The sequence below is a fragment of the Salvelinus sp. IW2-2015 genome, linkage group LG5, assembly GCF_002910315.2.
Source record: "Salvelinus sp. IW2-2015 linkage group LG5, ASM291031v2, whole genome shotgun sequence".
In the NCBI taxonomy this organism is placed as follows: domain Eukaryota; kingdom Metazoa; phylum Chordata; class Actinopteri; order Salmoniformes; family Salmonidae; genus Salvelinus; species Salvelinus sp. IW2-2015.
In genome coordinates this window covers 14,679,543-14,706,787 of record NC_036844.1, presented here as the reverse complement: position 1 = coordinate 14,706,787, position 27,245 = coordinate 14,679,543, and the positions used below count along the sequence as shown (strand labels likewise).

Here is a 27,245-nt window from a genome sequence, read left to right as displayed (position 1 = left end):
GAGCAACATTTTTAACACATCTGATTAGTACATAATAAATTCAGTGACAACAACAATAATCTTGATCTGATTACGCTCGTAAAATCATGTCTCTATTCAACTATTTTTGTCTATTTCTCTGTGCGTTGATTGGTGGGGGGAAACATTGGTTCAGAACAATTAGCTTGATAGCAAGAGAAAATGTCCCTCTCAAAAAGTATCAAAAGAGCAGAGAGATATGCGCTCATCTTACCATATTTTCCCAATGACAAGCCAGTGTGTCTTATTTGTAATGAAAATGTCGCTGTTTGCAAAGAATTCAATCTCAGACATCATTATGAATCTGGAACTTTGAAGCATGGAACTTCCTGTCCCAGACAGAGGCCCGACGCAGAAACATCCAAGCATTAACTGCAAGCAACGCACACAGCTTTTTTGCCTGACATTCTGTAAATGAAACAGGTTAAATCTGCAGTGAAAAGGAAGAGGGAAAACAGTTGTAGACATGGTGGGAAAACTTGAGGCCTTTACTAGGAAGCTTGAGTCGTTCGATTTGGACTTGTCATCTAGAAGGCAACTGCACTTCAGCACACTGAAGAAACAACAGGCAGAGGGACCAGGCCACAGCATTGTCACAGAGGTGATGGAAGATTTCAACAAGCAGCTGAGGGACAACTTCTCCACTAGATTTGAAGATTACAGCATGCCCAAGAATATCATTGCGTTGCGTACGTGCTCTTCTCACAGTCCGCCCAGGTGGAGAATTCTCCTCCCTTACTAAAAAAACGATACCCTCGCTGGATGAGGCCGCAATTCAAACTGAGCTGATTGAATTCCAGACATCGAGACAAATCAGGGATGCGCTCAGGAGAGCCGAGTCCTTGTGTGCGTTTTGGTGGCATGCTTATCCCTCTCCCTGGTCTCCCTACCACCCTCCAGGTCGCTGAGGCTCTGTTTCAGCAGGTCTTCCAGCACTATGGCCTTCTGGAGGATATCGTCTCTGACCGTGGTCCCCAATTCATATCACATGTCTGGAGAGCCTTCATGCAGAAGCTGGGGGTCACGGTCAACCTCACATCCAGGTACTGACCTCAGTCCAACAGGAAAATTCTACTCCGCTAGCCAGCACTTCGCCTAAATAGGTGTGTGTTTCTTTTTCTTCTAGGTGGAGAGGACCAACCAGGAGCTGGGGAGGTTTCTTCCCTATACGGAAAACTCACTTCGTCACTCCTCCACCGGGTTGTCTCCCTTTCAGTGCGTCCTGGGGTACCACCTGGCCCTGGCTCCATGGTACCTGAGCCAGACTGAAGCCCCTTTGGTGGATGAGTGGTTCCGACGCGCAGTAGAGGTTTGGGACACTGCCCACGTGAGGCTCCAACGCTGATGCCGTCCCCCACGACACCCCTCCGCCTCCCCTGGACATCGAGGGTAGTCACGTCACATCCACTCCCACTAGACCCCTCTCCAGCGATCAATGTTGCCGGTCTACTAACCACCGGTCCTGGCAACCCATTCTTATGCACACCTGGCAACCTTCATTACGCACACCTGCGCCTCATTAGGCACACCTGGACTTCATCACTACTCTGATTACTTCCCCTTTACATAGCACTCCGTTGTTATCACCCACCAGGAAATATTGTTTATGTTTCTATGTTTAGACGCTATTCTTGTTTTGTATCGTTCCATGTTCGTCGTCATTCAACTCACTAACTGCACTTGCTTCCTGACTTCCTGCATCTACGTTACAGTTGAAATTAATTACTTGACTGGTGTAGTTTTTCTCCATCTGTTGCTGTGTGCCACTTGCATCAGACGTTAGCTATATTTTCAGCACCAGCCGCTGTTCACCTTCTCTTGATTGTACTGAGGTTGCAGCTTTACGTTTCAGCACCACAAAATGGTCCGCTGCCTGCTTTATTAGTTGACTGTCTCCTGCATTCTCTCTCCTCATGAATGAAATGAAAATGTAACGTTTGCATTATTTAGGTGGGGTAACTCCCTTCTTGGGATATTGCATTTAGGACTTTTTGCATCTCGGGTTTGAGATTTATTAATTTCTTTATTTTAATGAAAAAAATATTAATAATTAAATTGGGGGGCTTTTGGGGGGGCCAAACAATATTGTTAGCGGGAAAGATATACACACTCACACACATTACATTGACATGCCCACACAAAACCCTCATACATTCACATACACTACATACGCCCACACACACACACACAACACACACACACCCAGACTGACAACACAAACACACACACACTTTTACACACATCATATGGTGCTGCTACTCTGTTCTTTATTTTACTCTTATTATTATGTATCCTGATGCCTAGTCACTTTACCCTGCCTTCATGTACATATCTACCTCAAATACCTTATTATTATCTATCCTGATGCCTAGTCACTTTACCCTGNTCATGTACATATCTACCTCAAATACCTTATTATTATCTATCCTGATGCCTAGTCACTTTACCCTGGCTTCATGTACATATCTACCTCAAATACCTCGTACCTCTCACAATGATCTAGTACTGGTACTCCCTGTACATATATAAAACAAAATGTCACCTTTATTTAACTAGGCAAGTCAGTTGAGAACAAATTCTTATTTACAATGACGGCCTACACAGGTCAAACCCAGACGACGCTGGGCCAATTGTGCACCGCCCTATGGGACTCCCAATCATGGCCGGAAGTGATACAGTACATTCTACAGTACATTCTACAGTACATTCTTGTGTATTTTATTTTATTCCTCTTGTGTTACTTTTTTATTTTTAAACTCTGCGTTGTTGGGAAGGGCTCATAAGCAAGCATTTCAAGGTAAAGTCCACTCCAGTTGTATTCAGCGCACTTGACAAATAAAATTAGATTTTGAAGTCAAAGACAAAACACGGAGCGTCTGTGAGAAACCGAGGACCTTTTAACTACAGACTCTTTCTGCTGATCAGGCATTTCCCTTTCTCTCTACAGCACAAGCATACTGGGACATCATGTTCAGATAGAGCACTACATGGTCAAGTAGGTGAAGAATGACAACCACAAACCACATTACATATAGTGCCTTAGGAAAGTATTCAGACCACTTGACTTTTTCCACATTTTGTTACGTTGCAGCCTTATTCAAAAATGGTTTTCCCCCCTCATGAATCTACACACAATAACCCATAATGACAAAAACAGGTTTTTAGAAATGTTTGCTAATTTGCTGACATATCACATTTACATAAGTGTTCAGACACTTTACTCAGTACTTTGTTGAAGCACTTTTGGCAGCAATTACAGCCTTGAGTCTTCTTGGGTATGACGCGACAAACTTGGCACACCTGAATTTGGGGAGTTTATCCCATTCTTCTCTGCAGATCCTCTCAAGATTTGTCAGGTTGGATGGGGAGCGCTGCTGCACAGCTGTTTTTAGGTCTCTCCAGAGATGTTTGATCGGGTTCAAATCCGGGCTCTGGCTGGGCCACTCAAAGACATTCAGAAACTTGTCCCGAAGCCACTCCTGTGTTGTCTTGTTGTGTGCTTAAGGTCGTTGTCTTGTTGGAAGGTGAACCTCGGCCCAGTCTGAGGTCCTGAGTGCTCTGGATCAGGTTTTCATTAAGGATCTCTTGGTACTTTACTCCGTTCACCTTTGCCTCGATCCTGACTAGTCTCCCAGTCCCTGACGCTGAAACACCTTCCCACAGCATGATGCTGCCACCACTATGCTTCACAGTAGGGATGGTGCCAGGTTTCCTCCAGATGTGATGCTTCGCAATCAGGCCAAAGAGTTCAATCTTGGTTTCATCAGACCAGAGAATCTTGTTTCTCATGGTCTGAGAGTATTTAGGTGCCTTTTGGCAAACTCCAAGCTGGCTGTCATGTGCCTTTTACCTAGGAGTAGTTTCCATCTGGCCACTCTTCCATAAAGGCCTGATTGGTGGAGTGATGCAGAGATGGTTGTCCTTCTGGAAGATTCTCCCATCTCCACAGAGGACCTTTGGAGTTCTGTCAGAGTGACCATCGGGTTCTTGGTCACCTCCTTGACCAAGGCCCTTCTCCCCCGATTGCTCAGTTTGGCCGGACGGCCTGCTCTAGGAAGAGTCTTGGTGGTTCCAAACTTCTTCCATTTAAGAATGATAGAGGCCACTGTGTTCTTGGGGACCTTCAATGCTGCAGATTTTTTTGATACCCTTCCCAGATCTGTGCCTCGACACAATCCTGTCTCGGAGCTCTAAGGACAATTCCTTCAACCTCATGGATTGGTTTTTGCTCTGACATGACCTGTCAACTGTGGGACCTTATATAGACAGGTGTGTGCATTTCCAAATCATGTCCAATTAACTGAATTTACCACAGGTGGACTCCAATCAAGTTGTAGAAACATCTCAAGGATGACCAATGGAAACAGGATGCACCTGAGCTCAATTTCGAGTCTCATAGCAAAGGGTCTGAATACTTATGTAAATAAGGTATTTCAGATTTTTATTCTAAAAACATGTTTTCGCTTTGTCATTATGGGGTATTGTGTGTAGATTGATGAGGAAAATGAAAAGAATGAACAGCATCAGCAAGCTGCACGTAATGCCTTGGACCAGAGCTATGTACAGTCCCGCTCCCTCTCCTCAGGTCATGTTCTCTAACCCTGGCCTCTCGCCCTGCTGATGCCCTCACACTCAATAACACTGGGGCCCACCGCGTGACATGGCTGCAATGCCAGCGTCCCTCTCTCCCTACAGGCTGACATGATGCCACGCTGTCACAGATGTGGACACAGATGGAGAGAGAGCAAATATGATCATACAAACAACATCTGACAATAACATTTTATTTGATTTGAAATATGATAATGTGCACACACACACACAGCCTCCAGCACACACACACAAACACACAAGCACGGGAAGTTAGTAGTGCGTTCTCACACACATTCGCACACGCGCAGGCACACATGCACACAGACAAGCACATATGCACGCACACACAAGTGTAAGACTACTGATTTCAAAGACAGATCTCCGTGTGGTGGGCCTTACCTTTCCTGATGCAGAGGCTCCTTGGTCCATGGACAAGCTGCAGGACACACAGATAAACAGAACACATTATTGCACTGTACTCATGACTCATGACAGTTCACTCCAGACACACAGGTATCACTGCCAGCATTTTCTAATTTCCTGTCTCTCTAAAAATATGTGGACACACACAAACGCACGCACGCACACAAACACACACACACACAAACACTCTTGTTTAACTAACCTTGTGAGGACACACAATTCTTGTCCCATTCAAAATCCTATTTTCCCTAACCCCTAACCCTAAACCTAACCCTTACCCTAACCTTAACCTTAACCCTAACCCTAACCCTAACCCTAACACCTAAACCTAACCTTTACCCTAAAACTAGCCCTAGCTATGTGCGCTTCGAGGCAAACAACACTGAAGCATGCATGAGAGCACCAGCTGTTCCCGGACGACTGTGTGATCACGCTCTCCATAGCCAATGTGAGTAAGAACTTTAACATTCACAAGGTTGCAGGGCCAGATGGATTACCAGGACCTGTACTCCGAGCATGCGCTGACCAACTGGCAAGTGTCTTGACTGACATTTTCAGTCCCTGATCGAGTCAGTAATACCATGTTTCAAGCAGACCAATATAGTCTCTGTGCCCAAGAACACCAAGGTAACCTGCCTAAATTACTACCGACCCGTAGTTCTCACGTCTGTAGTCATGAAGTGCTTTGAAAGGCTGATCATGGCTCACATCAACACCATTATCCCAGAAACCCTAGACCCACTCAAATTTGCATACCGCCCCAACAGATCAACAGATGTTGCAATCTCTATTGCACTCCACACTGCCCTTTCCCACCTGGACAAAAGGAACACTTATGACAGAATGCTATTCATTGACTACAGCTCATAGTGCCCTCAAAGCTCATCACAAAGCTAAAGACCCTAGGACTAAACACCTCCCTCTGCAACTGGATCCTGGACTTCCTGACGGGTCGCCCCCAGGTGGTAAGGGTAGGTAACAACACATCTGCACATTGATCCTCAACATGGGGGCCCCTCAGGGGTGCGTGCTCAGACCTCTACTGTACTCCCTGTTGACCCATGACTGCATGGCCAAGCACGACTCCAACACCATCATTAAGTTAGCTGACGACACAACAGTGGTAGGCCTGATCACCGACAAGAATGAGACAGCCTATAGGGAGGAGGTCAGAGACCTGGCAGTGTGGTGATCAAGACAAACGAGATGATTGTGGACTACAGGAAATGGAGGGCAGAGCACACCCCCATTCTCATTGACAGGGCTGTAGTGGAGCAGGTTGAGAGCTTCAAGTTCCTTGGTGTCCACAACGAACTGTCATGGTCCAAACACACCAAGACAGTCGTGAAGAGGGCATGACAACGCCTATTGCCCCTCAGGAGACTAAAAGAGTTGGCATCGGTCCTCAGATCCTCAAGATTTTCTACAGCTGCACCATCGGGAGCATCCTGACTGGTTGCATCACTGCCTGGTACGGCAACTGCTCAGCCTCCGATCGCAAGGCGCTACAGAGGGTAGTGCAAACGGCCCAGTACATCACTGGGGCCAAGCTTCCTGACATCCAGGACCTCTATACCAGGCGGTGTCAGAGGAAGGCCCTAAAAATTTCCTAAGACTCCAGCCACCCTAGTCATAGACTGTTCTCTCTGCTACCGCATGGCAAGCGGTACCGGAGTGCCAAGTCTAGGTCCAAAATGCTTCTTAACAGCTTCTACCCCCAAGCCATAAGACTCCTGAACAGCTATCCAAATGGCTACCCAGACTATTTGTACTGACCCCCCCCCACCCAGTTTTACACTGCTGCTACTCTCTGTTTATTATCTATGCATTGTTACTTTACCTCTACCTACATGTACATATTACCTCAATTACCTCTATTTTCTTATTTTTTGTATTTTTATTTATTTATTGTTTACTTCAGTTTACTTAGTAAATACTTTCTAAACACTTACAGACACAGACACACACAGACAGAGACAGACAGACAAAGACAAAAGGTATGCTTAGACACCAAGCTGTTCAGAGGTTGTGCTTCATGTGCTTGGGATTAGCTGGGAACTGACATTTCCATATGATTGATGGGTTAAGTGGTGACATTTATATTCCCTTCTTTCTTCCTCTATTTCTCATGGAACTGCATCGTTCACGTCTGAGTGAAGTTTCTATTTTGTCCTTTTTTTTTTACTGTATCTCATTTAACTTTTTCCCGGAGCGACACTAAATAACCTGGCAGACATGGAAAATCATTTGAATGGAAATGTATGGAAGTCTTTCAACTGAATTTACGACACAGACGTGCCTCATGACATGCACGCGGAATAGATCTACAGTACGGGCAGAATAGATAAACAGGTACTTGTATCTTTCATCACAATGCGAAGAAGTCCAACGTCTTTGTCTTTGTGAAAGTGATTCTAGTTTATTGTAGCAATCTAAGCAGCCGATAACATAATTCGTTTTTAGACCATGAGAAAATAAACCAACTCAAAGCATGGCCGTTGGGGCCAGTAAAGGGAGAGGACATACTGTAAAATCAAAGATGGAAAAATTGTGCGATGCCCTCTTGAAATGGCACATTAAATCCAGCGCTTGTGCCACCCGGAGATTCCAATTTAATTAGCGAATCCTAGTTTTAAATACCCCCTCCCCCCCATCTCCCTCCACCACTCTCTCTCTCTCTAGTGTAGCTTATCTTCAAAAATCAATTACCCCCTCTGCAATCCCCTCGTCTATATCACACATACCCAAACCTCCATCTCACCCTTCCCCTTCTATCATCCTGCCATATTTCACCCCCTTCCTTCACCCTATACCCACCATAGTCTCCCTATCTCTCCCCTCACCCCTCTCTTTTACCTGTACAGCCATACAGAGACCCTCTCCATATGCCTCTCCCCACCCCCCTCCTTCCCCATCTCTCTTACCCGGCCACGCTGCCACTGGCGGAGCTCTCTGCTATCTGGGAGCTAGTGATCCACTTGGTCTCCCCCACCACCGTCCTGGCGTGCGGCAGGCGCCCCACATCCTTCACCGTCATCATCAGGTGGCGCGACGACTTGAGCATGCGCACCGCCTCGTCGTGTGGGATGCCCAGGAAGCTGCGCCCGTTCACCTCCAGGATCTGGTCACCCACCTGCGGGGCGGGGAGGGCATAGAGAGGAAGGGCTGGTGGGTGGACTGGCATGGGCAGACACTGGGGGTTACAGTACACAGGTCAGAGGTGACACAGTGGGGTTAGAGCGGTAGAGTCCAGGTAGAGTACAGACGAGAGTGTTAGATAACAAACAGAGTGGGAGTTAGATTGGTAGATGTATCAGTGCTGAACTTCACAGGGAGTTACAGTGCCTTCAGAAAGTATTCACATCACTTGACTTTTTTCCACATTTTGTTGTGTTACAACCTGAATTTAAAATGGATTATATTTAGATGTTGTGTCACTGGTCTATATACAGTACCCCATAATGCCAAAGTGGAATTATGTTTTTATACATTTTTACAAGTTAATTAAACATGAAAAGCTGTAATGTCTTGAGTTAATAAGTATTCAACCCCTTTGTTAGGGCAAGACTAAATAAGTTCAGTAGGAGAAACCTGCTTAACAAGTCACATAATAAGTTGCATGGACTTGCTCTGTGTGCAATAATAGTGTTTAACATGATTTTTTAATGATTACCTCATCACTGTACCCCACCACATGCAATTATCTATAAGGTTCCTCAGTCGAGCAGTGAATTTCAAACACAGATTCAACTGAAAAGGCCAGAGAGGTTTTCCAATGCCACGCAAAGAATTGGTAGAAACAGCAGACACTGAATATCCCATTGAGCATGGTGAAGTTATTAATTACAATTTGGATGGTGTATCAATACACCGAGTCACTACAAAGATACAGGCGTCCTTCCTAACTCAGGTGCTGGAGAGTAAGAAAACCACTCAGGGATTTCCCTATGAGGCCAAAAGTGACTTTTAAACAGTTACAGAGTTTAATGTTTGTTCTTATCTTCCTAGATCTATCCACTGCCCTTGACATCATGAACCATCAGATCCTCTCAGGGCTGGGCATTTTAGGCTATGCACATTCTTGGAGTGCATCCTACCTGGCAGGCCGCTCCTACCAGGTGACGTGGAGTGTATCTGTGTCTGCAAACCGTACTCACTACTGTTGTCCCCCAGGGCTCGGTTCTAGGTCCTCTCCTCTTCTCTAGGTCACTCGGCTCCGTCATATCCCAACATGGTCTCTCCTATCATTGCTATGAGGATGACACTCAACTTATTTTCTCCTTCCCCCCTTCTGACACCCAGGTGGCGACACGCATCTCTGCGTGCCTGGCAGATATCTGAAATTGGATGTCGGCCCACCACCTCAAGCTCAACTTCGACAAGACGGAACTGCTCTTCCTCCCGGGGAAGGCCTGCCCCGCTCAAAGACCTCTACGTCACGGTTGACAACTCCACAGTGTCGCCCTCCCAGAGTGCAAAGAACCTTGGTGTGACCCTGGACAACACCCTGTCGTTCTCTGCAAACATCAAAGCAATAACCCACTCCTACAGGGTCATGCTCTACAACATCCATAGAGTACGACCCTACCTCACACATGTAGCGCTGCAGATCCTAATCCAGGCCCTTGTCCTCTCCCATCTGGACTACTGCAACTCGCTGCTGGCTGGGCTCCCCGCTTGTGCCATCAAACCCCTGCAACTTATCCAGAATGCACCAGCCTGGATGGTTTTCAACCTTCCCATGTTCTCTCATGTCACCCCGCTCCTCCGCACACTCCACTGGCTTCCAGTCGAAGCTCGCATCCACTACAAGACCATGGTGCTTACCTACGGAGCAGCAAGAGAAACTGCCCCTCCCTACCTTCCGGCTATGCTCAAACCCTACACCCCAACCCGAGCGCTCCGTTCTGCCACCTCAGGTCTCTTGGCCCTCCCACCCCAGTCCAAGCTTTTCTCTGTCCTGAAAGGGAATAGAGCTAAGCACAGGTAAAATCCTAGAGGAAAACCTGCTACAGTCTGCTTTCCAACAGACACTGGGAGAAAGATTCACCTTTCAGCAGGAAAATTACTTAAAACACAAGGCCAAATCTACACTGGAGTTACTTACCAAGACGACATTGAATGTTCCTGAGTGGCCTAGTTACACTTTTGACTTAAATCGGCTTGAGAATCTATGGCAAGACTTGAAAATGGCTGTCTAACAATGATCAACACCAACTTGACGGAGCTTGAAGAATTTTAAATAGATTAACGTGCGAATATTGTACAATCCAGTTGTGCAAAGCTTTTAGAGACTTACCCGAGAAAGACTCACAGCAGTAATCGCTGCCAAAGTTGATGTTAACATTGACTCAGGGGTGTGAATATTATGTAAATGAGATTCTCTATTTCTGTATTTAATTTCCTTTTTATTTATTCTAAGGACATGCTTTCACTTTGTCATTATGGGGTGTTGTGTGTAGATGCGGGGGGGGGAATTAAATGAATCCAGTTTGAATTCAGGCTGTAACACAACTAAATGTGGAATAAGTCAAGGGGTATGAAGACTTTCTGAAGGCACTGTAGAACCCAGGTAGAGACGTGGAACACAGGGTCGGAGGTATTCTCTGACTCCTGGTGAGACTGTGAGGAGTTTGAGAGTAGAGATCTAGAGGCCACTGAAGACTACTCTGTCTACTGATGTTGATCTCCAGCTGCGAACCTGCACCTTATTCCCTATGTAGTGCACAACATTTGACCAGTGCTGTTGGGGTTCTGGTCAGAAATCGTGCACTATGTAGTGAATAGGGAGCAATTTGGGACATCCCCCATGTCTCTCTGCACTCCCCCCTGTAGACTCATACATGACCTCTGACCTCACATGAAGCACTTGGCTGATCTCTGATCATCTACAAGATCATCATATTATGTTAAATGATATAGCACTCTGGACTGTGGACTATATAGATAAATAATGTATCCCAAATTAAACCATATTCCCTATAATATAGAGAATATATTATGACGGGAATAGGGTGCCATTTGGGAGGTAGCCCATCTATGCAGCAGTACAATAAGTACAGGGACCCACCCCACTAAACAGAGAGCAGACAGACGTGGGTCTTTCTATAAATAATGGGGGCAATGTGTGACATTGAGATAAACACTTCGAAATGGGTTGAAACAGAAATAAAAAGGATTTCTATGCAGTTCCGCATGTGTACTTAGAGGAATGAAATGGAATATATGCAAATTGGCCCATAACTTTACCTATACAACAACATAGGCTTATGCATCTTTTAAGCAGGGTTCATACAGACATTAGCAAGTCAAATTGAAGAACTTTCAGGGACTTATTTTTCTTTTTTTCACAGACCTCAATATTATCCAATTGTATAATTTATATAATTGTACATATAGGGACTATTATAGAACCCCTCCATCACCCCCGAAAAGCATGAAAAAGTAGGCCATTACCACTTTAAGAATAATGATTTTTCAGGCCTCGATAGTCAAATGATTATTACATTCTAAAATATGGGAGAATAATGTGGACATTGCCTGACGAAATAGACTAGATGCCAGCATGGCAATTTTAGCATCAACCTCACCATCGTTGTTTTTATAGTGAGAAAGTGACCAAAAACCAGGTTCCTTTTTTAATGGAGCATTGAAGAAATGTCAGATTTTCAAGGTAGGCCTATTCCAATACTTGAATTTCTGAGCTACTTAAAGCTCCTTGTATTGTTTAAAATTGCAGGTGTAACATGGAAACCAAAATGTATTTGTCGTGTTATTTCATTACCAGATCATATTTTGAATAAGCCCACTAGGCTATGTAATCATTATATCCAGAATAATTAATAGGAATAGTGCTGGTTGTTGCATAATGTGTTGTCATTATATTAATGTATTTTATTAGGCGCCCTACCCCGGCTAAACCCTAACCCGGACAATGCCGGGCCAATTGTGCGCAGCCCTATGGCACTCCCAATCACAGCCGGTTGTGATACAGCCTGGAATTTAACCAGTTAATAGGAATAGCGTTGGGTGTTGCACAATACTCCACACTACACAATATTACTCAGTGTCCAACCCGAGGCACAAAAACATGAAATCATTACCTTGATGCTTTCTCTGTTTAATCTAATGAGACCCTGCTGTAAATCAAGCATAAAACAGATTATCAACAATTGGCTAGGGATATTAGATCCAACGTGGATCCAGCCACAAACCGTCTTCACCGGCATAATGAATGAGACACCAAAATATTCTGGACATTCCTAGCAAACAACTCTTTTTCCCCCAGCACTTAGGCTGTTGATGCATTGCATGCGCTATCACAGCAGCTGTTCGTCACTTGGCTGTCACTCTGGAAATGTATGATGATGTGTGAAAATATGTGAAAAAAAAACAGCTTAACACCAAATGCACATCCAACATGTATTATGCATAATTATTGAAGAACCACGTTAATGTCAGTATTAGGTTTTATGTATCAAGGTAAGGTGACTCTTTCGGTTAGAAGCATTTGGTTTTTCAATCACATTATTTTATTTGGGATTTGTGTGCCCATGAAAACTGTTTTCACCGCGTAACATAAGGAGACACAGAATGTTACGTAGTTACACTGCAGTTCTGAGATCTCTAGACAAAAAACCTGTCCGACAGCTAGATCAAGGATTCTTACAGGGTTCATGTTCAATGTCTAGTTTAACTGATTAATGCTTAATATATATAATATAACGACAATTTACACTGCCATAAATACAAGGACAGAAAAGTAATGCTTTATGTCACATGATTTTGGACAAATCTATCAAGACACCAACCATGATAAAGGGTTAAACATACACTAGATATGCAAAAGTATGTGGACACCCCTTCAAGTTAGTGGATTTGGCTACTTAAGCCACACCCGTTGCTGACAGGTGTATAAAATCGAGCACACAGGCATGCAATCCCCATAGACAAACATTGGCAGTAGAATGGCCTTACTGAAGACTTCAGTGACTTTTAACGTGGCACTGTCATAGGATGCCACCTTTCGAGCAAGTCAGTTCGTCAAATTTCTTCCCTGCTAGAGCTGCACCAGTCAACTGTAAGTGCTCTTATTGTGAAGTGGAAATGTCTAGGAGCAACAACGGCTCAGCAGCGAAGTGGTAGGCCACACAAACTCACAGAACGGGACCGCCGAGTCCTGAAGCGCATAGAGCGTAAAAATTGTCTGTCCTCGAGTACAACACTCGTCGGGAGCTTCCTGAAATGGGTTTACATAGCCGAGCAGCCGCACACAAGCCTAAGATCACCATGCGCAATGCCAAGCGTCGGCTGGAGTTGTGTAAAGCTCACCACCATTGGACTCTGGAGCAGTGGAAATGCGTTCTTTGGAGTGATGAATCATGCTTCATCATCTGGCAGTCCGACGGACGAATCTGGGTTTGGTGGATGCCAGGAGAACGCTACCTGCCCCAATGCATAGTGCCAACTATAAAGTTTAGTCGAGGAGGAATAATGGTCCGGGGCTGTTTTTCATGGTTCGGGCTAGGCCCCTTAGTTCCAGTGGAGGGTAATCTTAACACTACAGCATATAATGACATTCTAGAGGATTCTGTGCTTTCAACTTTGTGGCAACAGTTTGGTGAAGGCCCTTTCCTGTTTCAGCATGACAATGTCCCCGTGCACAAAGCGAGGTTCATACAGAAATGGTTTGTCGAGATCGGTGTGGAAGAACTTGACTGGCCTGCACAGAACCCTGACTGATCGTAGAGGTTAACAGCTTCTACCCCAAGCCATAAGACTCCTGAACAGCTAATCAAAGGGCTACCCAGACCCCTATGCATAGTCAATTTACCTCTACCTACATGTACACAATTACCTCGACTAACCTGTGCCCCCGCACATTGACTCTGTACCGGTACCCCCTGTATATAGCCTCGCTTGTTATTTTACTGCTGCTCTTTAATTATTTGTTACTTTTATTTTCTATTTATGTATTTTTTACTTAACACGTATTTTTATTTATTTTCTTAACTTCTTAAAACATTGGTTGGTTAAGGGCTTGTAAGTAAGCATTTCACTGTAAGGTCTACACCTGTTGTATTCAGCCCATGTGACAAATAACATAGATTTTTAAACCTGGAATACACTACAATTTGCATTTCCTACTGCACAGGAAAATTCTCTATGACAACAGAGTTATCAAATGAAAATAGTACACCTGTAGAGTAGGAGTACTTATTATTCATCAGGTTTGCCTTTTAGATCAAATTCTATTCAGTGCCCAAATTGAATCACAATGGAAAGCTTACATGTTCAAATCAGTTCACGGGAATTCAGATGGAATTGAAGTGTAGTGATGTGCTGTGACATGCATGGCTTGATCGTACAGTTGGTTGGTTGTTATGCTGACAGGTCACTGAACACACACAGGTACAGAAATACACTCTCAGTCTCCATCCACATTACCACATTAGTTTAGCATTTAGAGTTTCATTTTGTGTTTGGCATTTAAACATTACTTCCATCTGGCAGCTATTCTTACATGTGTTGCAACATTTTATTTCACTCTGCTAAGGCATCCAAATCTCACCATCAATAACTTAAATCGCCCTTCAATCAAATCACTGCAGACACTGCTTGTGTGGGAAAAATATATCTAGTGACTGGTGTTCAGTGACTGGTGTTAAGACAATACACTGAGTGTACAAAACATTAAGAACACCCGCTCTTTCCATGACATAGTAGACCGGGTGAGTCCAGGTGAAAGCTATGATCCCTTATTGATGTCACTTGTTAAATCGACTTCAATCAGTGTAGATGAAGGCGAGGAGACAGGTTAAATAATGATTTTTGTGTGTCATTCAGAGGGTGAATGGGCAAGACAATCTATTTAAGTGCCTTTGAACGGGGTATGGTAGTAGGTGCCCGGCGCACCGGTGTGTGTCAAGAACTCCAACGCTGCTGGGTTTTTCAAACTAAACAGTTTCCCGTGTGTATCAAGAATGGTCCACCACCCAAAGGACATCCAGCCAACTTGACACAACTGTGGGAAGCATTGGAGTCAAAATGGGCCAACATCCCTGTGGAACACTTACGACACCTTGTAGAGTCCATGCCCCGAGGAATTTAGGCTTTTCTGAGGGTAAAAAGGAGGCATGGATCTCAATATTAGGAAGTTGTTCCTAATGTTTGGTATACTCAGTGTATGTTTGACCCCCCCACCCACCCTCTCTCTCTCTCTCTCTCTCGCTCTCTCCCCCTCTCTCCCTCCATCAGTCCCTACCTCCCCCTGTAATCAGAGCATAAAGAGTCTCTGAATAAACCTGAGTCACCACAGAGACGTCACCTGAATGTGATGGTGCTGCTGCACTGACGCCACTCTTCCTGCTCTCTCTATCACCCCATCTCACCCTCCATCTCACCCTCCATCTCACCCTCCATCTCACCCTTCTTCACATTATACATTCATTTGGGGGCTCAGAGAAGCTGGCATGGGAAGTAAGTACTGCTTTGTACACACACACACACACAGATCAATGCACTGCGTCAGACCGGAGCGTGGCCAAGCCGCCAGGGAGCATCCTGGGTAATTAACCAGCAGCAGAAATGCTGGGCCAATGATAATGACATTTACAAACAAAAGGCCAATCAATGTGGAGATGAATAATAAGTGACTGTGTTTTCTGGGAATACGACTCAGGCCACAGATGAGTACAACTGGATCGATGGCCATTAAACATGGCCCATTGTTTTCCACACACACCTCTCTATCACAAGTCTCACATTGCCATCGATTCCTCCTCTCTCCATGTCCTTCCTGTTGTCTCTCTTTTCTGTCTCGCTTTCTCAGTTTGTGTGCCAAAACCTCCACAAGGAAGCAACAACAACTCCCTCCCTCACTAGAACGACAACCAGAGAAACAGTCAGGGGAATGAAGCCTGTTAAGCGATTGGGCTACTGCAGTGGTGGCTGGTAGGGTGGAGATATAGGAGGATGGGCTCATTGCAATGGCTGGAATGGACTGAATGGAAAGATATCAACACCATACTGTTCCATTCATTCCTTTCAAGCCAGTACAGCTTTTCGTCCTATATCTCCACCCACCAGCCACCACTGCACTACCGGTATATCACAGTGGCTCTGTGACCAATACACAGACTGTATGAAATAAAGATCATGATTTTGATGAAGTCTGCATGTTAAGTGAATCCGATGAGAAAGTGAGAGCTGTAAGCTGACCAGAGCTGATCTCACAGCAGTAGGAAAAGGTTAAAGAGCCCTCATCTCAGGAGAGGAAAGCTGTGGAGAGCTGAACAGGCATCCAATTAAACCCCTTTTGAAGTGTCTTTCTTCCCTGACAATGTGTTTCTGTCCCAAATGGCACCCTATTCCCTATATAGCCCACTAGTTTTGACCAGGGTCCATAGCGCTCTGGTCAAAAGTAGTGCACTATGGAGTAAATAGTGAGCCATTTGGGACGCAGCCTGTATCTGTTTGATCTGGCCCACTGTCATGAATCCCATTGACATTACAGTAGGGGGAAGATTACTTTACTGTGAGATGGGAGAGGGGGGTGGGAAGATATAAGAGTCCAGTCATCTCTATACAGCCAGACACTCTCATCTTTTGGAATAACGTGTCTTTCACTTCGTTGTCCCTGTCTGAGCCTCATTGTTGTTCTCTTTTTTTATGCCCATTCTCAGTTTTTTTTTGTCTCCTTTACTGTCTCTCTCTCTCATTGCCTTTCTCTGCTCTTTCTCCCTCTCTCTCCTAGAGTGCAAGGATCCATGCTGTGACGGAGCAGCATTTGGCATTTGGCCACCCTCCGCTGTTCTCTACACTGGGGCACCCCTGACATTTCTCTCATGTCCTGTTCTCCAGTGAAGGAAAGAGGAGAACTGGGGAGAGATTGGATATCGACTGGCGCCATGCCCCTCTGTCCAACTCTCTGCTCTGTGAAATGCAGCATTTGTCTTTCTAACCGGGATTCCCTAAGTGAAGGAATGCAGATGGGGGTCTGGGAATATGGGGAGGTGTATGTTTGTGCCAAAAAGAGGGATAGAGGAATGTCTGGCGAGCTGGATCCCTATTCCCTTTATAGTGCACCTCAGTACTTTCACAAAGGCCGTTGTCTTCTTTACATCTCTCTATTTCTCTCCCTCTGTCCCTCTGTCCTAGTCTCACTACATCTCCCCCTCCGTCTCTCTGTCCCTCTGTCCCAGTCTCACTACATCTCCCCCTCTCTCTTTCTCTCTCTGTCCCCCTGTCTCACTACATCCCCCCCTCCGTCTCTCTGTCCCTCTGTCCCAGTCTCACTACATCTCCCCCTCGCGACTCTAAAAGAACCTTCAGATTTGAGAAGGGTTCTATAAGAAAGCCATAAAACAGGTTTGTCTTGCTTATATAGCCCCAAAAAGGGTTGTAACAATTAGTGGAACCCTTTTTTGGTGCTATATGGGAACCTTTGTTAATGGTTTCTTATGAAATGATTCTTCTATAGCACCATACAGTTCCAATTAGAACCTTATGAGCATGGTTCTTTATTGAACTTCAAATAGGGGTTCTATAGTATATGCAGCCAAAAAGGGTTGCACTATGGTTTACAAGCCAAATAACGCCCTATGCTGGTACCTATTTAGAACCCTTCTTTTTCAGGAGTCAACATCATTTTTTCACGATTTTTTGTCTAAGGCTCTATCTTCAGCTCACTCACCTACGTATTACAAGGTCCTTTCTGTATCACCCTTTTTCTTTGACACTTTCGAATGAACTGGGCTAATGACACTAAATATCTCTGATAGAATCTTGACAGGTACTCAGAACCAGAGGAATCCCTCTGAAAAGGACCAGCATCGGTGGAGAAGGAGTGAATCCACCGTTCGAGGGGAACAGTAACAGGTTGAGTGTGTCATTTGAACGTCCGGCAACGGGCTTGTGCAGTCTTTTGGAAGGCAATTTTCATTTTTATCAGTCCGTATCAATACAAAAACGCCTAAACACAATATGTCAAGAGTCAAGGCCCTGTCGGGCCCATCCGGCCGCGACGAAGGGGTTTTTTTAGGACACTGCGAGTTGATCCTGTGATTTATTATTAGGTAATATTATCCTTGCTTCCCGAGACCTGCTTTAAGCCATAGCAGTGCTCAGCCGCAGCATCTTCTATTGATCAATGCTCACTCTGCACGTAATACTCCCAACACATTCTTCCAACACTTGCTCTTATTCGAGTTCGATGCACAGTCGGAACCCGAGCAGCTTCCAGGAGCCATACTGCTCTATTCATTTAATATATTCTTGGCACATGCACGTCGTACAAGCCTCAACACGTATTAATAAATGTCACATATATTCAGAATAGCCCCCATCTAAATATGGCTTAAAACGGATAGGCAAGGAAAACATGGGATTACCGTTGATTGGTCTTCAAACAAGGCTGGGAGTCAGTCAATACTTGTTCTCATAGTCATCAGGTCGGGCGGAAAGGAGGCTCTGTGCAGAGGAAACAGCTGTTGGTGTCTTCTTCTGATGTGGTATGAAAGTGGTGTGGCGGTAATTCTTCTGAAGCACGTATTATGGATGCTGCATGAGCGAAGTGGTGATTCTTTAGTGAACATATTGAGGTGGACACCACAGCGGATAAGGGATATACAACAAGACAATAATGTGTACATGGATCTCAAAGGCTATCAAATGGCAAGAGGAAACGATACAATCACTCGAGAGTTTGCTCAGCAATCGTCTTTAAGATATCCACGCTAAAGAATTTCCTCGTGATATAATAATAGAGCAATATCGACTCCATAGGCCTTCTCTCACCTGTGTCTGCCTCGTCTAACGATCTGGCGCATGTTTCTTTTTTATTTGGCAGTTAAGCAGTATGACTTAATTAATCACGAAAGGTGGCCTCCACTTTGGCCATTTAACTGGGATGGGGATTGGTCATAAAAATAATTTCTTGGTATGATATGACTTAAGGGGCGTGTATATGCTGATGATCAGTCTTGCCGAAGAAAGAGGAAGGGTCATACTCTTTTTTACTAATGGTTCGTTGCAGCTCAGAACATCTCTTAATATGCCTTTGACGATGAGTAGGACTTTCCCCAGAGGTGGGTGTACCATGGTCAATCATAGCAAGAGGCACGCTGTGTGAAAATGGGTGTGGTTAAAGGATTGTTCTTCTATGGCTCCACTATATTCGGTTTTGGAGCATGTGGGATGAGATAGCAGAATCGACTTTGGTTATACCTGTGACGGATGTGCGCCCCTGGAAACAGTTGTCAATATTGTCATCCAGGCAGGAGAATGCTGTGACTGCTCGCAGCCTAAGCGTCAGGTGTACTAACGAGGATGTATCTTTGTGCTTTACGTCTCGTAGGTGGGCATCGGCACAACTGAGCGGATGCTCTCATTAGATAATATAGTCACTGATAAATAGCAGTAGTCTGTGTCACAGATGTGTTGCTAGGTGATATGAGTTGGATGCTTGTCCTTAGGGCCAGTCTATCGCTGCTGTTGGTATATAGATGACCGGATCGGAGCACTGGCAGTGTCGATGTAGTGGCCGACATGCGGATTGATGCGAGAAATCTTGGCATGCGATGGAGACTAAGGAGGAGAACAGTGATGCCTCGAGAAGAGGAACGTCTGAGCTGCGCCACTGACGCTGACAGCCTTATCACAGTCTCGTACTCTCTTATGACACCCAGGAAGTTCGTATGGTCGACTCACGGTACAAACGTTGCCCATTGCAAAAAGGTGATGGCTAGTATGGGTAATGAGCATGCTATTCTACGCGCAACAGTTAGACTTATTAGAGCAAAGGTTTGAGAGTCACCCCGTGCCAGTGTTTTAGAATGGCTTTCTGACGGAGCTGTTAGAAATCGAGGCACTCGTGGAGATGTTGCCTTTATCCATCAGCCTCTCAGGCACTCGAGGTGCGATGGCTAACCAGGGAAGGGTGCTTTCAATAAAGATGTTTCGAGCTTCGTGAGGAGATTTGTCTGTTTCTTGACAGCAAAAGGGAAAGACACAACACAACTCGCGAGACGATATGTTTCTGTGTGAAATGGCTTTCTCTCTGTGTGACATTCGACGCAGTCATCTGAATGCTAATGGAACTTTGCGCGGCAACTGGGAGACGAGTGATCAATGTCAATCTTGATATGTATGAGTACGTGAGTGTAAGGCATGTAAAACAAACTGACTCCTGTCGAGGATGTACGCAGATCGGCGGAAAGAAAATTTTGAGCCACTTTCCCAGCATGCCAGACATCTGAAAGTAGAAGCTCTTCAATCAGTGCGTTCCCCAACCGAGGCGGCACAGTTGGCTGATCCAAAATCAGGAGTTATGACCTTAGCCAGCTGATGCACTTTCGAGCTGCGTTTCGCTCGACTTTGAAGCAGCCCAAAAGAAGTCATGGTTGGAACTGGGGCTCGGTAACCGCTCATTTTGCTGTTGACTTGTATGGAAACGCTCACGCACAATCTTAATTTTCCCGACTTTACAATGGAGTTGATTTGACCTCCAACTGCAAAGATGATGGCATTCTGAGTGGCACCAACAATCTGCACGGGCAGTGGCGCTAGCGATGCACGAGTAGTTCGGCCATACGTTTCCTTCCCGACACAATGCCTCCAGCTTGCGCATCCAGGCTGCTGCAAACCGTTGTCTATGTTGGGCAATACTGTGTGAACAACTAGTTTTCATTTGATGAGTTACCTGAACAAAACATCACACAGAAGTCCGCTTACTGCATTGAATCCACTCCACTCACATTACTGACGGATTTCCTCAGCACGATGAGCCTTACTCACGCCAAACTTGATGAAGAACCTTGTGGAAAAATGGGAACATCCTACCAAGTATGCACCTCATTCCTCAAAAGCTACATCAGTCAACGTGAGCACAATAAGTCATCACATGAGTTTAGAGTATTTTACTCAAACAGATCTCAAAGTTTTTAAAAAGTTAAATTTTAATATTTTGTTTTCACTGCATGTTACTTCTCCCTTAACAAAGGTGTTTGTTTTTTGAAATGTACAGATTGTTTGCACTTTAATTTTATTGTATTTCAATCCATTATATTTTTAAAAGATTATTTCAGTTGAGTGGATGATAGAAATTTTGCTATTATTTGTTGTTTGTCTTTGAAGTAAATTTTAGCCACGTACAACATATTTTGTTCTAACATCAGATAAATTATAAAAAGAGCCTCTGAATGGTGGCCTTGAATACCGGTTTCTTTCATTTAATGTTCATGTTATGGGGATTTTTATATAAAGGAAATTTGTCTTTTGTGTCTGTTGAAAATTAAAGATTACTGACAGAGCCATAAGAAAATATTGCTTTATTTATCTGATCATATTGGAATATATTTGTTAGGTTTTCAGTAGGTTCAATTAGGTTCACTAGACTATATGCGTCATTTAAAATTTTTTCAATGAACATTCGAACAGTCCGGCCCTCGGCTTGTAGCTAAATTTTTTATTTGGCCCTCCGTCCATTTGACTTTGACACCCCTGGCCTACAACATTCATCACACAAATGACATTCTATTCATAATTACACACTTAATAGTTTGACACAATACAACACTTTCATAAACCACGTTTCCATCCACAGTTATGTGAGTAAAGTCATACCACATATACAAAAAATCACGGCAGCTGTGATCAAAACAGGAATATTTTGGGAAAATGTTATAAACGCTGACAGATCATTTGTTTGTTCGACATGGTGGGATCTTATGTCGGTACAATTAATTATGCAAGAAATGGCAGTAAAAACATCTTTATGCGCAAATATTGATATAATAACATATCGAAGTAAACTTGGAGTCATGCAATGACATGGTGTGTGGTCCTCCCACTACGACTCAGGAAACAATCCGGTTTATGAGGCTACAGATGAAATACATGGTGATGAACTTCACTGGGTGGTGAAAGAGCCCGGTATGAGCTTGATGCTCCTTTCCAATAGATATCGAGGGTCTTGATGATCGATGCTTGATGACTGTTTTGACAGATAAAAACATTCTTATCCATAATCTCATCATGGAGACGACCCTACCTGCAGAGAGCACATGTCAAGATAAGAGTAGGCACATTAGCTATTTAACGCAACATTTTTTTTGTGACAAAACTATCGGTGGAGTTGAACATGAAATGGAAACACATTGAACATTTTATTCAGTACACTACGTCTTCACTCACTCATTTTTATCTTCAACAAGTCAGTTTGGTGGAAACACCACTGGTGGGAAATTCACGCGCAGAGTGTTTATTTTGCCTTCACAGAAGGCAGGAATCTTGGTCACAGGCAGGCAATGGTCATACACAGGTAGGCAAACAGGCAGGTGAATCAAAACTAGGACTGAAGGCTATAACTGGTTCTCACAAACGAGCTAGGAAAAGGCTTAGTAGAGTCAAAGCGAACAATACCTCACAAAGGCACAAACAGAACGAACTGAACTAAATAAGGAGCTGATGAGACCAGGTGAGAAACTAACACAGGTGAAATCAATGAACAAAAATGAAGGACAGGGCTATGTTCAAGAACCCAAAGAAACAGAACACAAGGTTGACTAACTAAGAAAATAAATACAGAAACTTACACTCTGGTGTTGGCATGTGCGCTCTAACCAATATCTGTCAGATACAGTGCGGGTAGGCTGTGCAGGTATAGTCTAAATGAGGAGCTTATTATGGATAACAGTGAGAATATGTGTATTGGTCAAACAGCAATCAAGCATCGATCATCATGTCACCAGAATAAGACCCTCAATATTTATTGGAAAGGAGCATCAAGATCACAGTGCACTTTCACCACCCTGTGATGTTCATCATCATTTATTATCATCGCGTTATTCCAAGTTTACTTCGATATGATGGTTATTATATCAATATTTGCGCATAAAGGCATTTCCACCGCTATTTCTCGCCTAATTAATTTTACGGACACAAAAAGATCCCACTATGTCGAATGAACAAATGATCTGCCAGCATTTATAAAATTGAACCGAAACTTCCTGTTTCCATCACAGCTGTTGTGATTTTCTTTTTAAAATACGGTATGACTTTACTCTGAAAAAAGCTGAGGATGAAAACATGGTTAATCACTCAGCTCACGATAGACTGTCTGCAGAATATTAATTAAATGGAAAACAAATATGGTGATATGGTATAATTTACAATCCATCCTCTACTTACTAGTTCTCACAGTGCTCTATGCAAAACACTGCGAAAAGAACTGGCTTCCCTTTGAGCTTTTAATGAAAGACAATTCACTGATATTCTTATGTAGCCTACAATTAACAATGTTTTCCTTTGTAATGTCTTTATTCTTTTGGAACGTCTGTGAGTGTAATGTTTACTGTTCATTTATATTGTCACTTTCACTTCTGAATATTATCTACCTCACTTAAAGCCCCTTGAATTGAATTGATTAAAGAGAGTGAGTCCCCACCAAAGTATATCACATTTTGAGATAGGATGTAGTATTTTCATATTTTCATATTTTAGTACACATTTTCAGTCGGCTATGAAAAGCCAACTGAAAATTATTCATGATTATTATTTGACCATGGTTGTCACTTATGAATATTTTGAACATCTTGGCATAGTTCTGTTATAATCTCCACCCGGCACAGCCAGAAGAGGACTGGCCACCCCTCATAGCCTGGTTCCTCTCTAGGTTTCTTCCTAGGTTTTGGCCTTTCTAGGGAGTTTTTTCTAGCCACCGTGCTTCTACACCTGCATTGCTTGCTGTTTGGGGTTTTAGGCTGGGTTTCTGTACAGCACTTTGAGATATCAGCTGATGTACGAAGGGCTATATAAAATAAACTTGATCTGAGATTGATGTTGTCATATAAATCATAGTCCTGTTCTTGAAGACTTTTGACAAAAACAAGCGCATCTCTGTGAAATGTCAACGGAGCACTGAACTTACCACAAGCTTTTTATTCACAAGCCTTTTATTTAATTCAGTTCGTGTCCTGCTAATTTTGCTGTCTGCGACCTGTGAAACGACTTGGATGACGACGACAACAAAATGTCAATTCTTGGACACATTAAATATGGTGGTATTGGTACTATTTATATCCATCCTCTACTACTAGTTCAACAATGCTCTATGCAAAACACTGTGTAAAAGAACTGACTCCCTGGGGATTTAATGAAGACAATTCACTGGGATTTCCTGCCTACAATTAACAGTATCCTTGATTGGGCCATTGAGGATATTCAAAATGAGTCCCCACCAAAGTAAAGCAGATGGCATGTAGACTGCCATGGTCTCCTGTTTGCCCCCCCAGAGCACCTGAGCAGGTGTGTCTGGGTAAAGCCATAATGGTTATTTACTCCCATCCTGAAGCACCCTGGTGGCCCTGAGATTAAGGAGGAAACCCAGTGTCATCTAGTCTACTCACAGGTGCCTGGGCTTTGATTACGGGCCTTTATGCTGCAATGACTGTTTCTCTCTATAGTGGCCGGGGTGGTGTGGGGTGTGGTGTTGGTGTGTTGGTGTGGGTGTGGTGTGTGGTGTGGTTGGTGGTTGTTGTGCGTGTGGTGGGGTGTGTGTGTGTGTTTGTGGGTGTGTTTTGTATTGGATGTAGCCTACATGATCAGAGCATGGATTTCCAAGTGTTTTTCCCTACTACAAAAAGTATATGTCCATGACACATGAATACAGTAAGTTAAATCCATTATGAGTCATCATAGTAAAGTGTCTATACCTCCAATCAGATCATCCATCTATATTTCACTCAGTGGAGGTCTGCCAGCTACAGTCCAAATGTACTATGGACCACAGCGTAGGTCACTGGTATTTTACATGCGTACTTCATATGCAATAGGTCAGTGTGGTGTGTGGTGGTGTTGCACGTGTGTTATGTAAACATGCTTTGCATAATCTTGCATGTATAGCTGTGTGTGTTGTGTGTGTGTGTGTGTGTGGTGTGTGTTGTGTGTGTGTGTGGTGTGTGTGTGGGTGTGTTGTGGTGTGGTGGTGTGAATCAGCCTTTCCAACAGAGGAACAGAGCACTGGGCAGGAATCTCAATCGGAGGCTTACAGGAGCAATCTAACCTGAGATAGAACGACTGTTCTTTGATTATCTATGAATCCAACACTAGAGACAGCCACGGCGCTGCATTGAAAACTACAACCAAACACCATTCACCCCAAATATCCATATATCAAATCCAGACAACGTACTGTATGATGCATTTCTTCACAGGCAACAACCAAAACAGGCCATTTAACTAGATACAAAGTACATAGAGCAGTAACTTTTCATTCATAGCATCAATAATGTGTGTATGTCTTTATCTATGTACAGTATACGTCTTATTTTACGCTGCACAAGAATTGCCCTTCGAGACAATAAAGATCTATTTAATTCAATTGAATAAATGCACTGGTATTTTCAAATCACTAGCTACAGTTTATACAAAGGGGATCACTACTACCAGGAAGACAAAGTAGATTCAACAAAGTCTGACTCAATGCAAACTACTAAATGAAACCTTTCCTTAGAAGAATCATACAAAGAGTGCTATAGACTTCCACAGAGGCCATTTAAGAGTGAGGAGTCGGACTGACAGGCAGGTTGAACACTGATTTGTTTTCTGCACTTTCAGCATAACCCTCTATTATCACGATAGATGGAAAACCGCCCAAAAAACAAAATAGAAAATGTGTTCCTTAATCCATCTAAATGTAAAGCACTGTGTGCAAGAGAGAGCAAGAGCCCTGTTGGAACCATTTAGATTGTCGACCGGAGCATTATCACGAGCTGTAATCAATCACTCTTGTTCATGTGTGAGTAAAAAAACAACACATATAAGTACAATTTCTCTTATGTAGTCCCCTCTTCGGGTGGTGTTAGTAGTCAATTGACCTCACCGTCCATAACAGTTTGTCTGTGTCCATATTAGAACAGACTCATCCGTACCTCTGACACTCTCTCACCTCTGCGCATGTGTTATTGTGTTGACGCGGTTTGACCTTCCTCAAGACATTCAATTCAATTAGACTGAAGCCGCCAGGTGTCATTAAAAGGGCAGACGACTGTTAGTAGCTTTTTCCAAAGCGGAGAAGACCAAGACCCATGCTGTGTGCCAAATGCCACCATATTTAGTGCACTACTTTTGACCAGGGCCGATAGAGAATGTATAGGGCAGGGGAAGACAACCCTATCCCTGGTGCTGTAGTTACTGCAGGACTTTGTTCCAACTAGGTACCACACCTGACCAACTGAGCTAATTGATCAGTTCAGTGATTGCCTAAATTCAACACACCTAGTCTTCCAGGCCGGTTAAATCAAAAACATGAAGTGCCTGCGGCCCTCCAGGAACAGGAAGCTATTTGGGATACAGGCCCAGAGGCTTCTTTGATGGGGAAAAGCCTGTCCCCATGTAGAGCTCACTAACCTGGCGGTGGAGGTCAGGACTCAGGCCTATCATTCCCTTCCATTATTTTCTATGCAGGACCAACATAGCTGTTAAACGCACCCCAGCACTTTATAACAACACTTTGGCAAGGCAGGGTTAGAGAGAGAGATCCATCAACCCAATGCTAGATGAATATCTCCACACAGTACCTGTACAGACATCTCCACACAGTACCTGTACAGACATCTCCCCCTGGTGAATATGACTACTAGCAGCAGGACTTTCATACCCCCGACAAACACTATAATCGACTGTGATTGGATAGTATCCCTCCCCACAGAGATCTGCTGCTCAGACGTCTTTAGGTGGACATCTGGACTGATAAGAGTTCATTACATTTACATTTTAGTCATTTAGCAGACGCTCTTATCCAGAGCAACTTACAGTAGAGTGCATACATTTTATTACATTTTTACATACTGAGACAAGGATATCCCTACCGGCCAAACCCTCCCTACTGGCCAAACCCTCCCTAACCCAGACGACGCTATGCCAATTGTGCGTCGCCCCACGGATCTCCCGGTTGCGGCCGGCTGCGACAGAGCCTGGGCGCGAACCCAGAGACTCTGGTGGCGCAGCTAGCACTGCGATGCAGTGCCCTAGACCACTGCGCCACCCGGGAGACGTGGCTTTGGTTGGTTGCTGCTTTCTTTTACAATGTGCTGTGCGTCATCATAATGTAGGTTATTGCAGAAAACTCTCAGTGGCACATAAATTGACTGGGTGCACTCTTGGCAAATTCACTTCCCTCCAGAAACCCAATTTTTTTATTTTTTTGGATG

General features: G+C 44.0%; 1 protein-coding gene across 1 annotated transcript in view; it reads right to left on the bottom strand.

Moving 5' to 3' along the window:
- The window catches only part of LOC111964506 (whirlin-like), a 71,613-nt gene that overhangs the window by 33,579 nt on the left and 10,789 nt on the right, over positions 1–27,245 (bottom strand). The window contains exons 2-3 of the mRNA XM_070443747.1: positions 7,959–8,167; positions 5,011–5,047 (exon numbers count right to left, since the gene is read on the bottom strand). Of these exons, the coding sequence (XP_070299848.1) occupies positions 5,011–5,047; positions 7,959–8,167 (246 nt within the window). The remainder of the gene's footprint in view (positions 1–5,010; positions 5,048–7,958; positions 8,168–27,245) is intronic.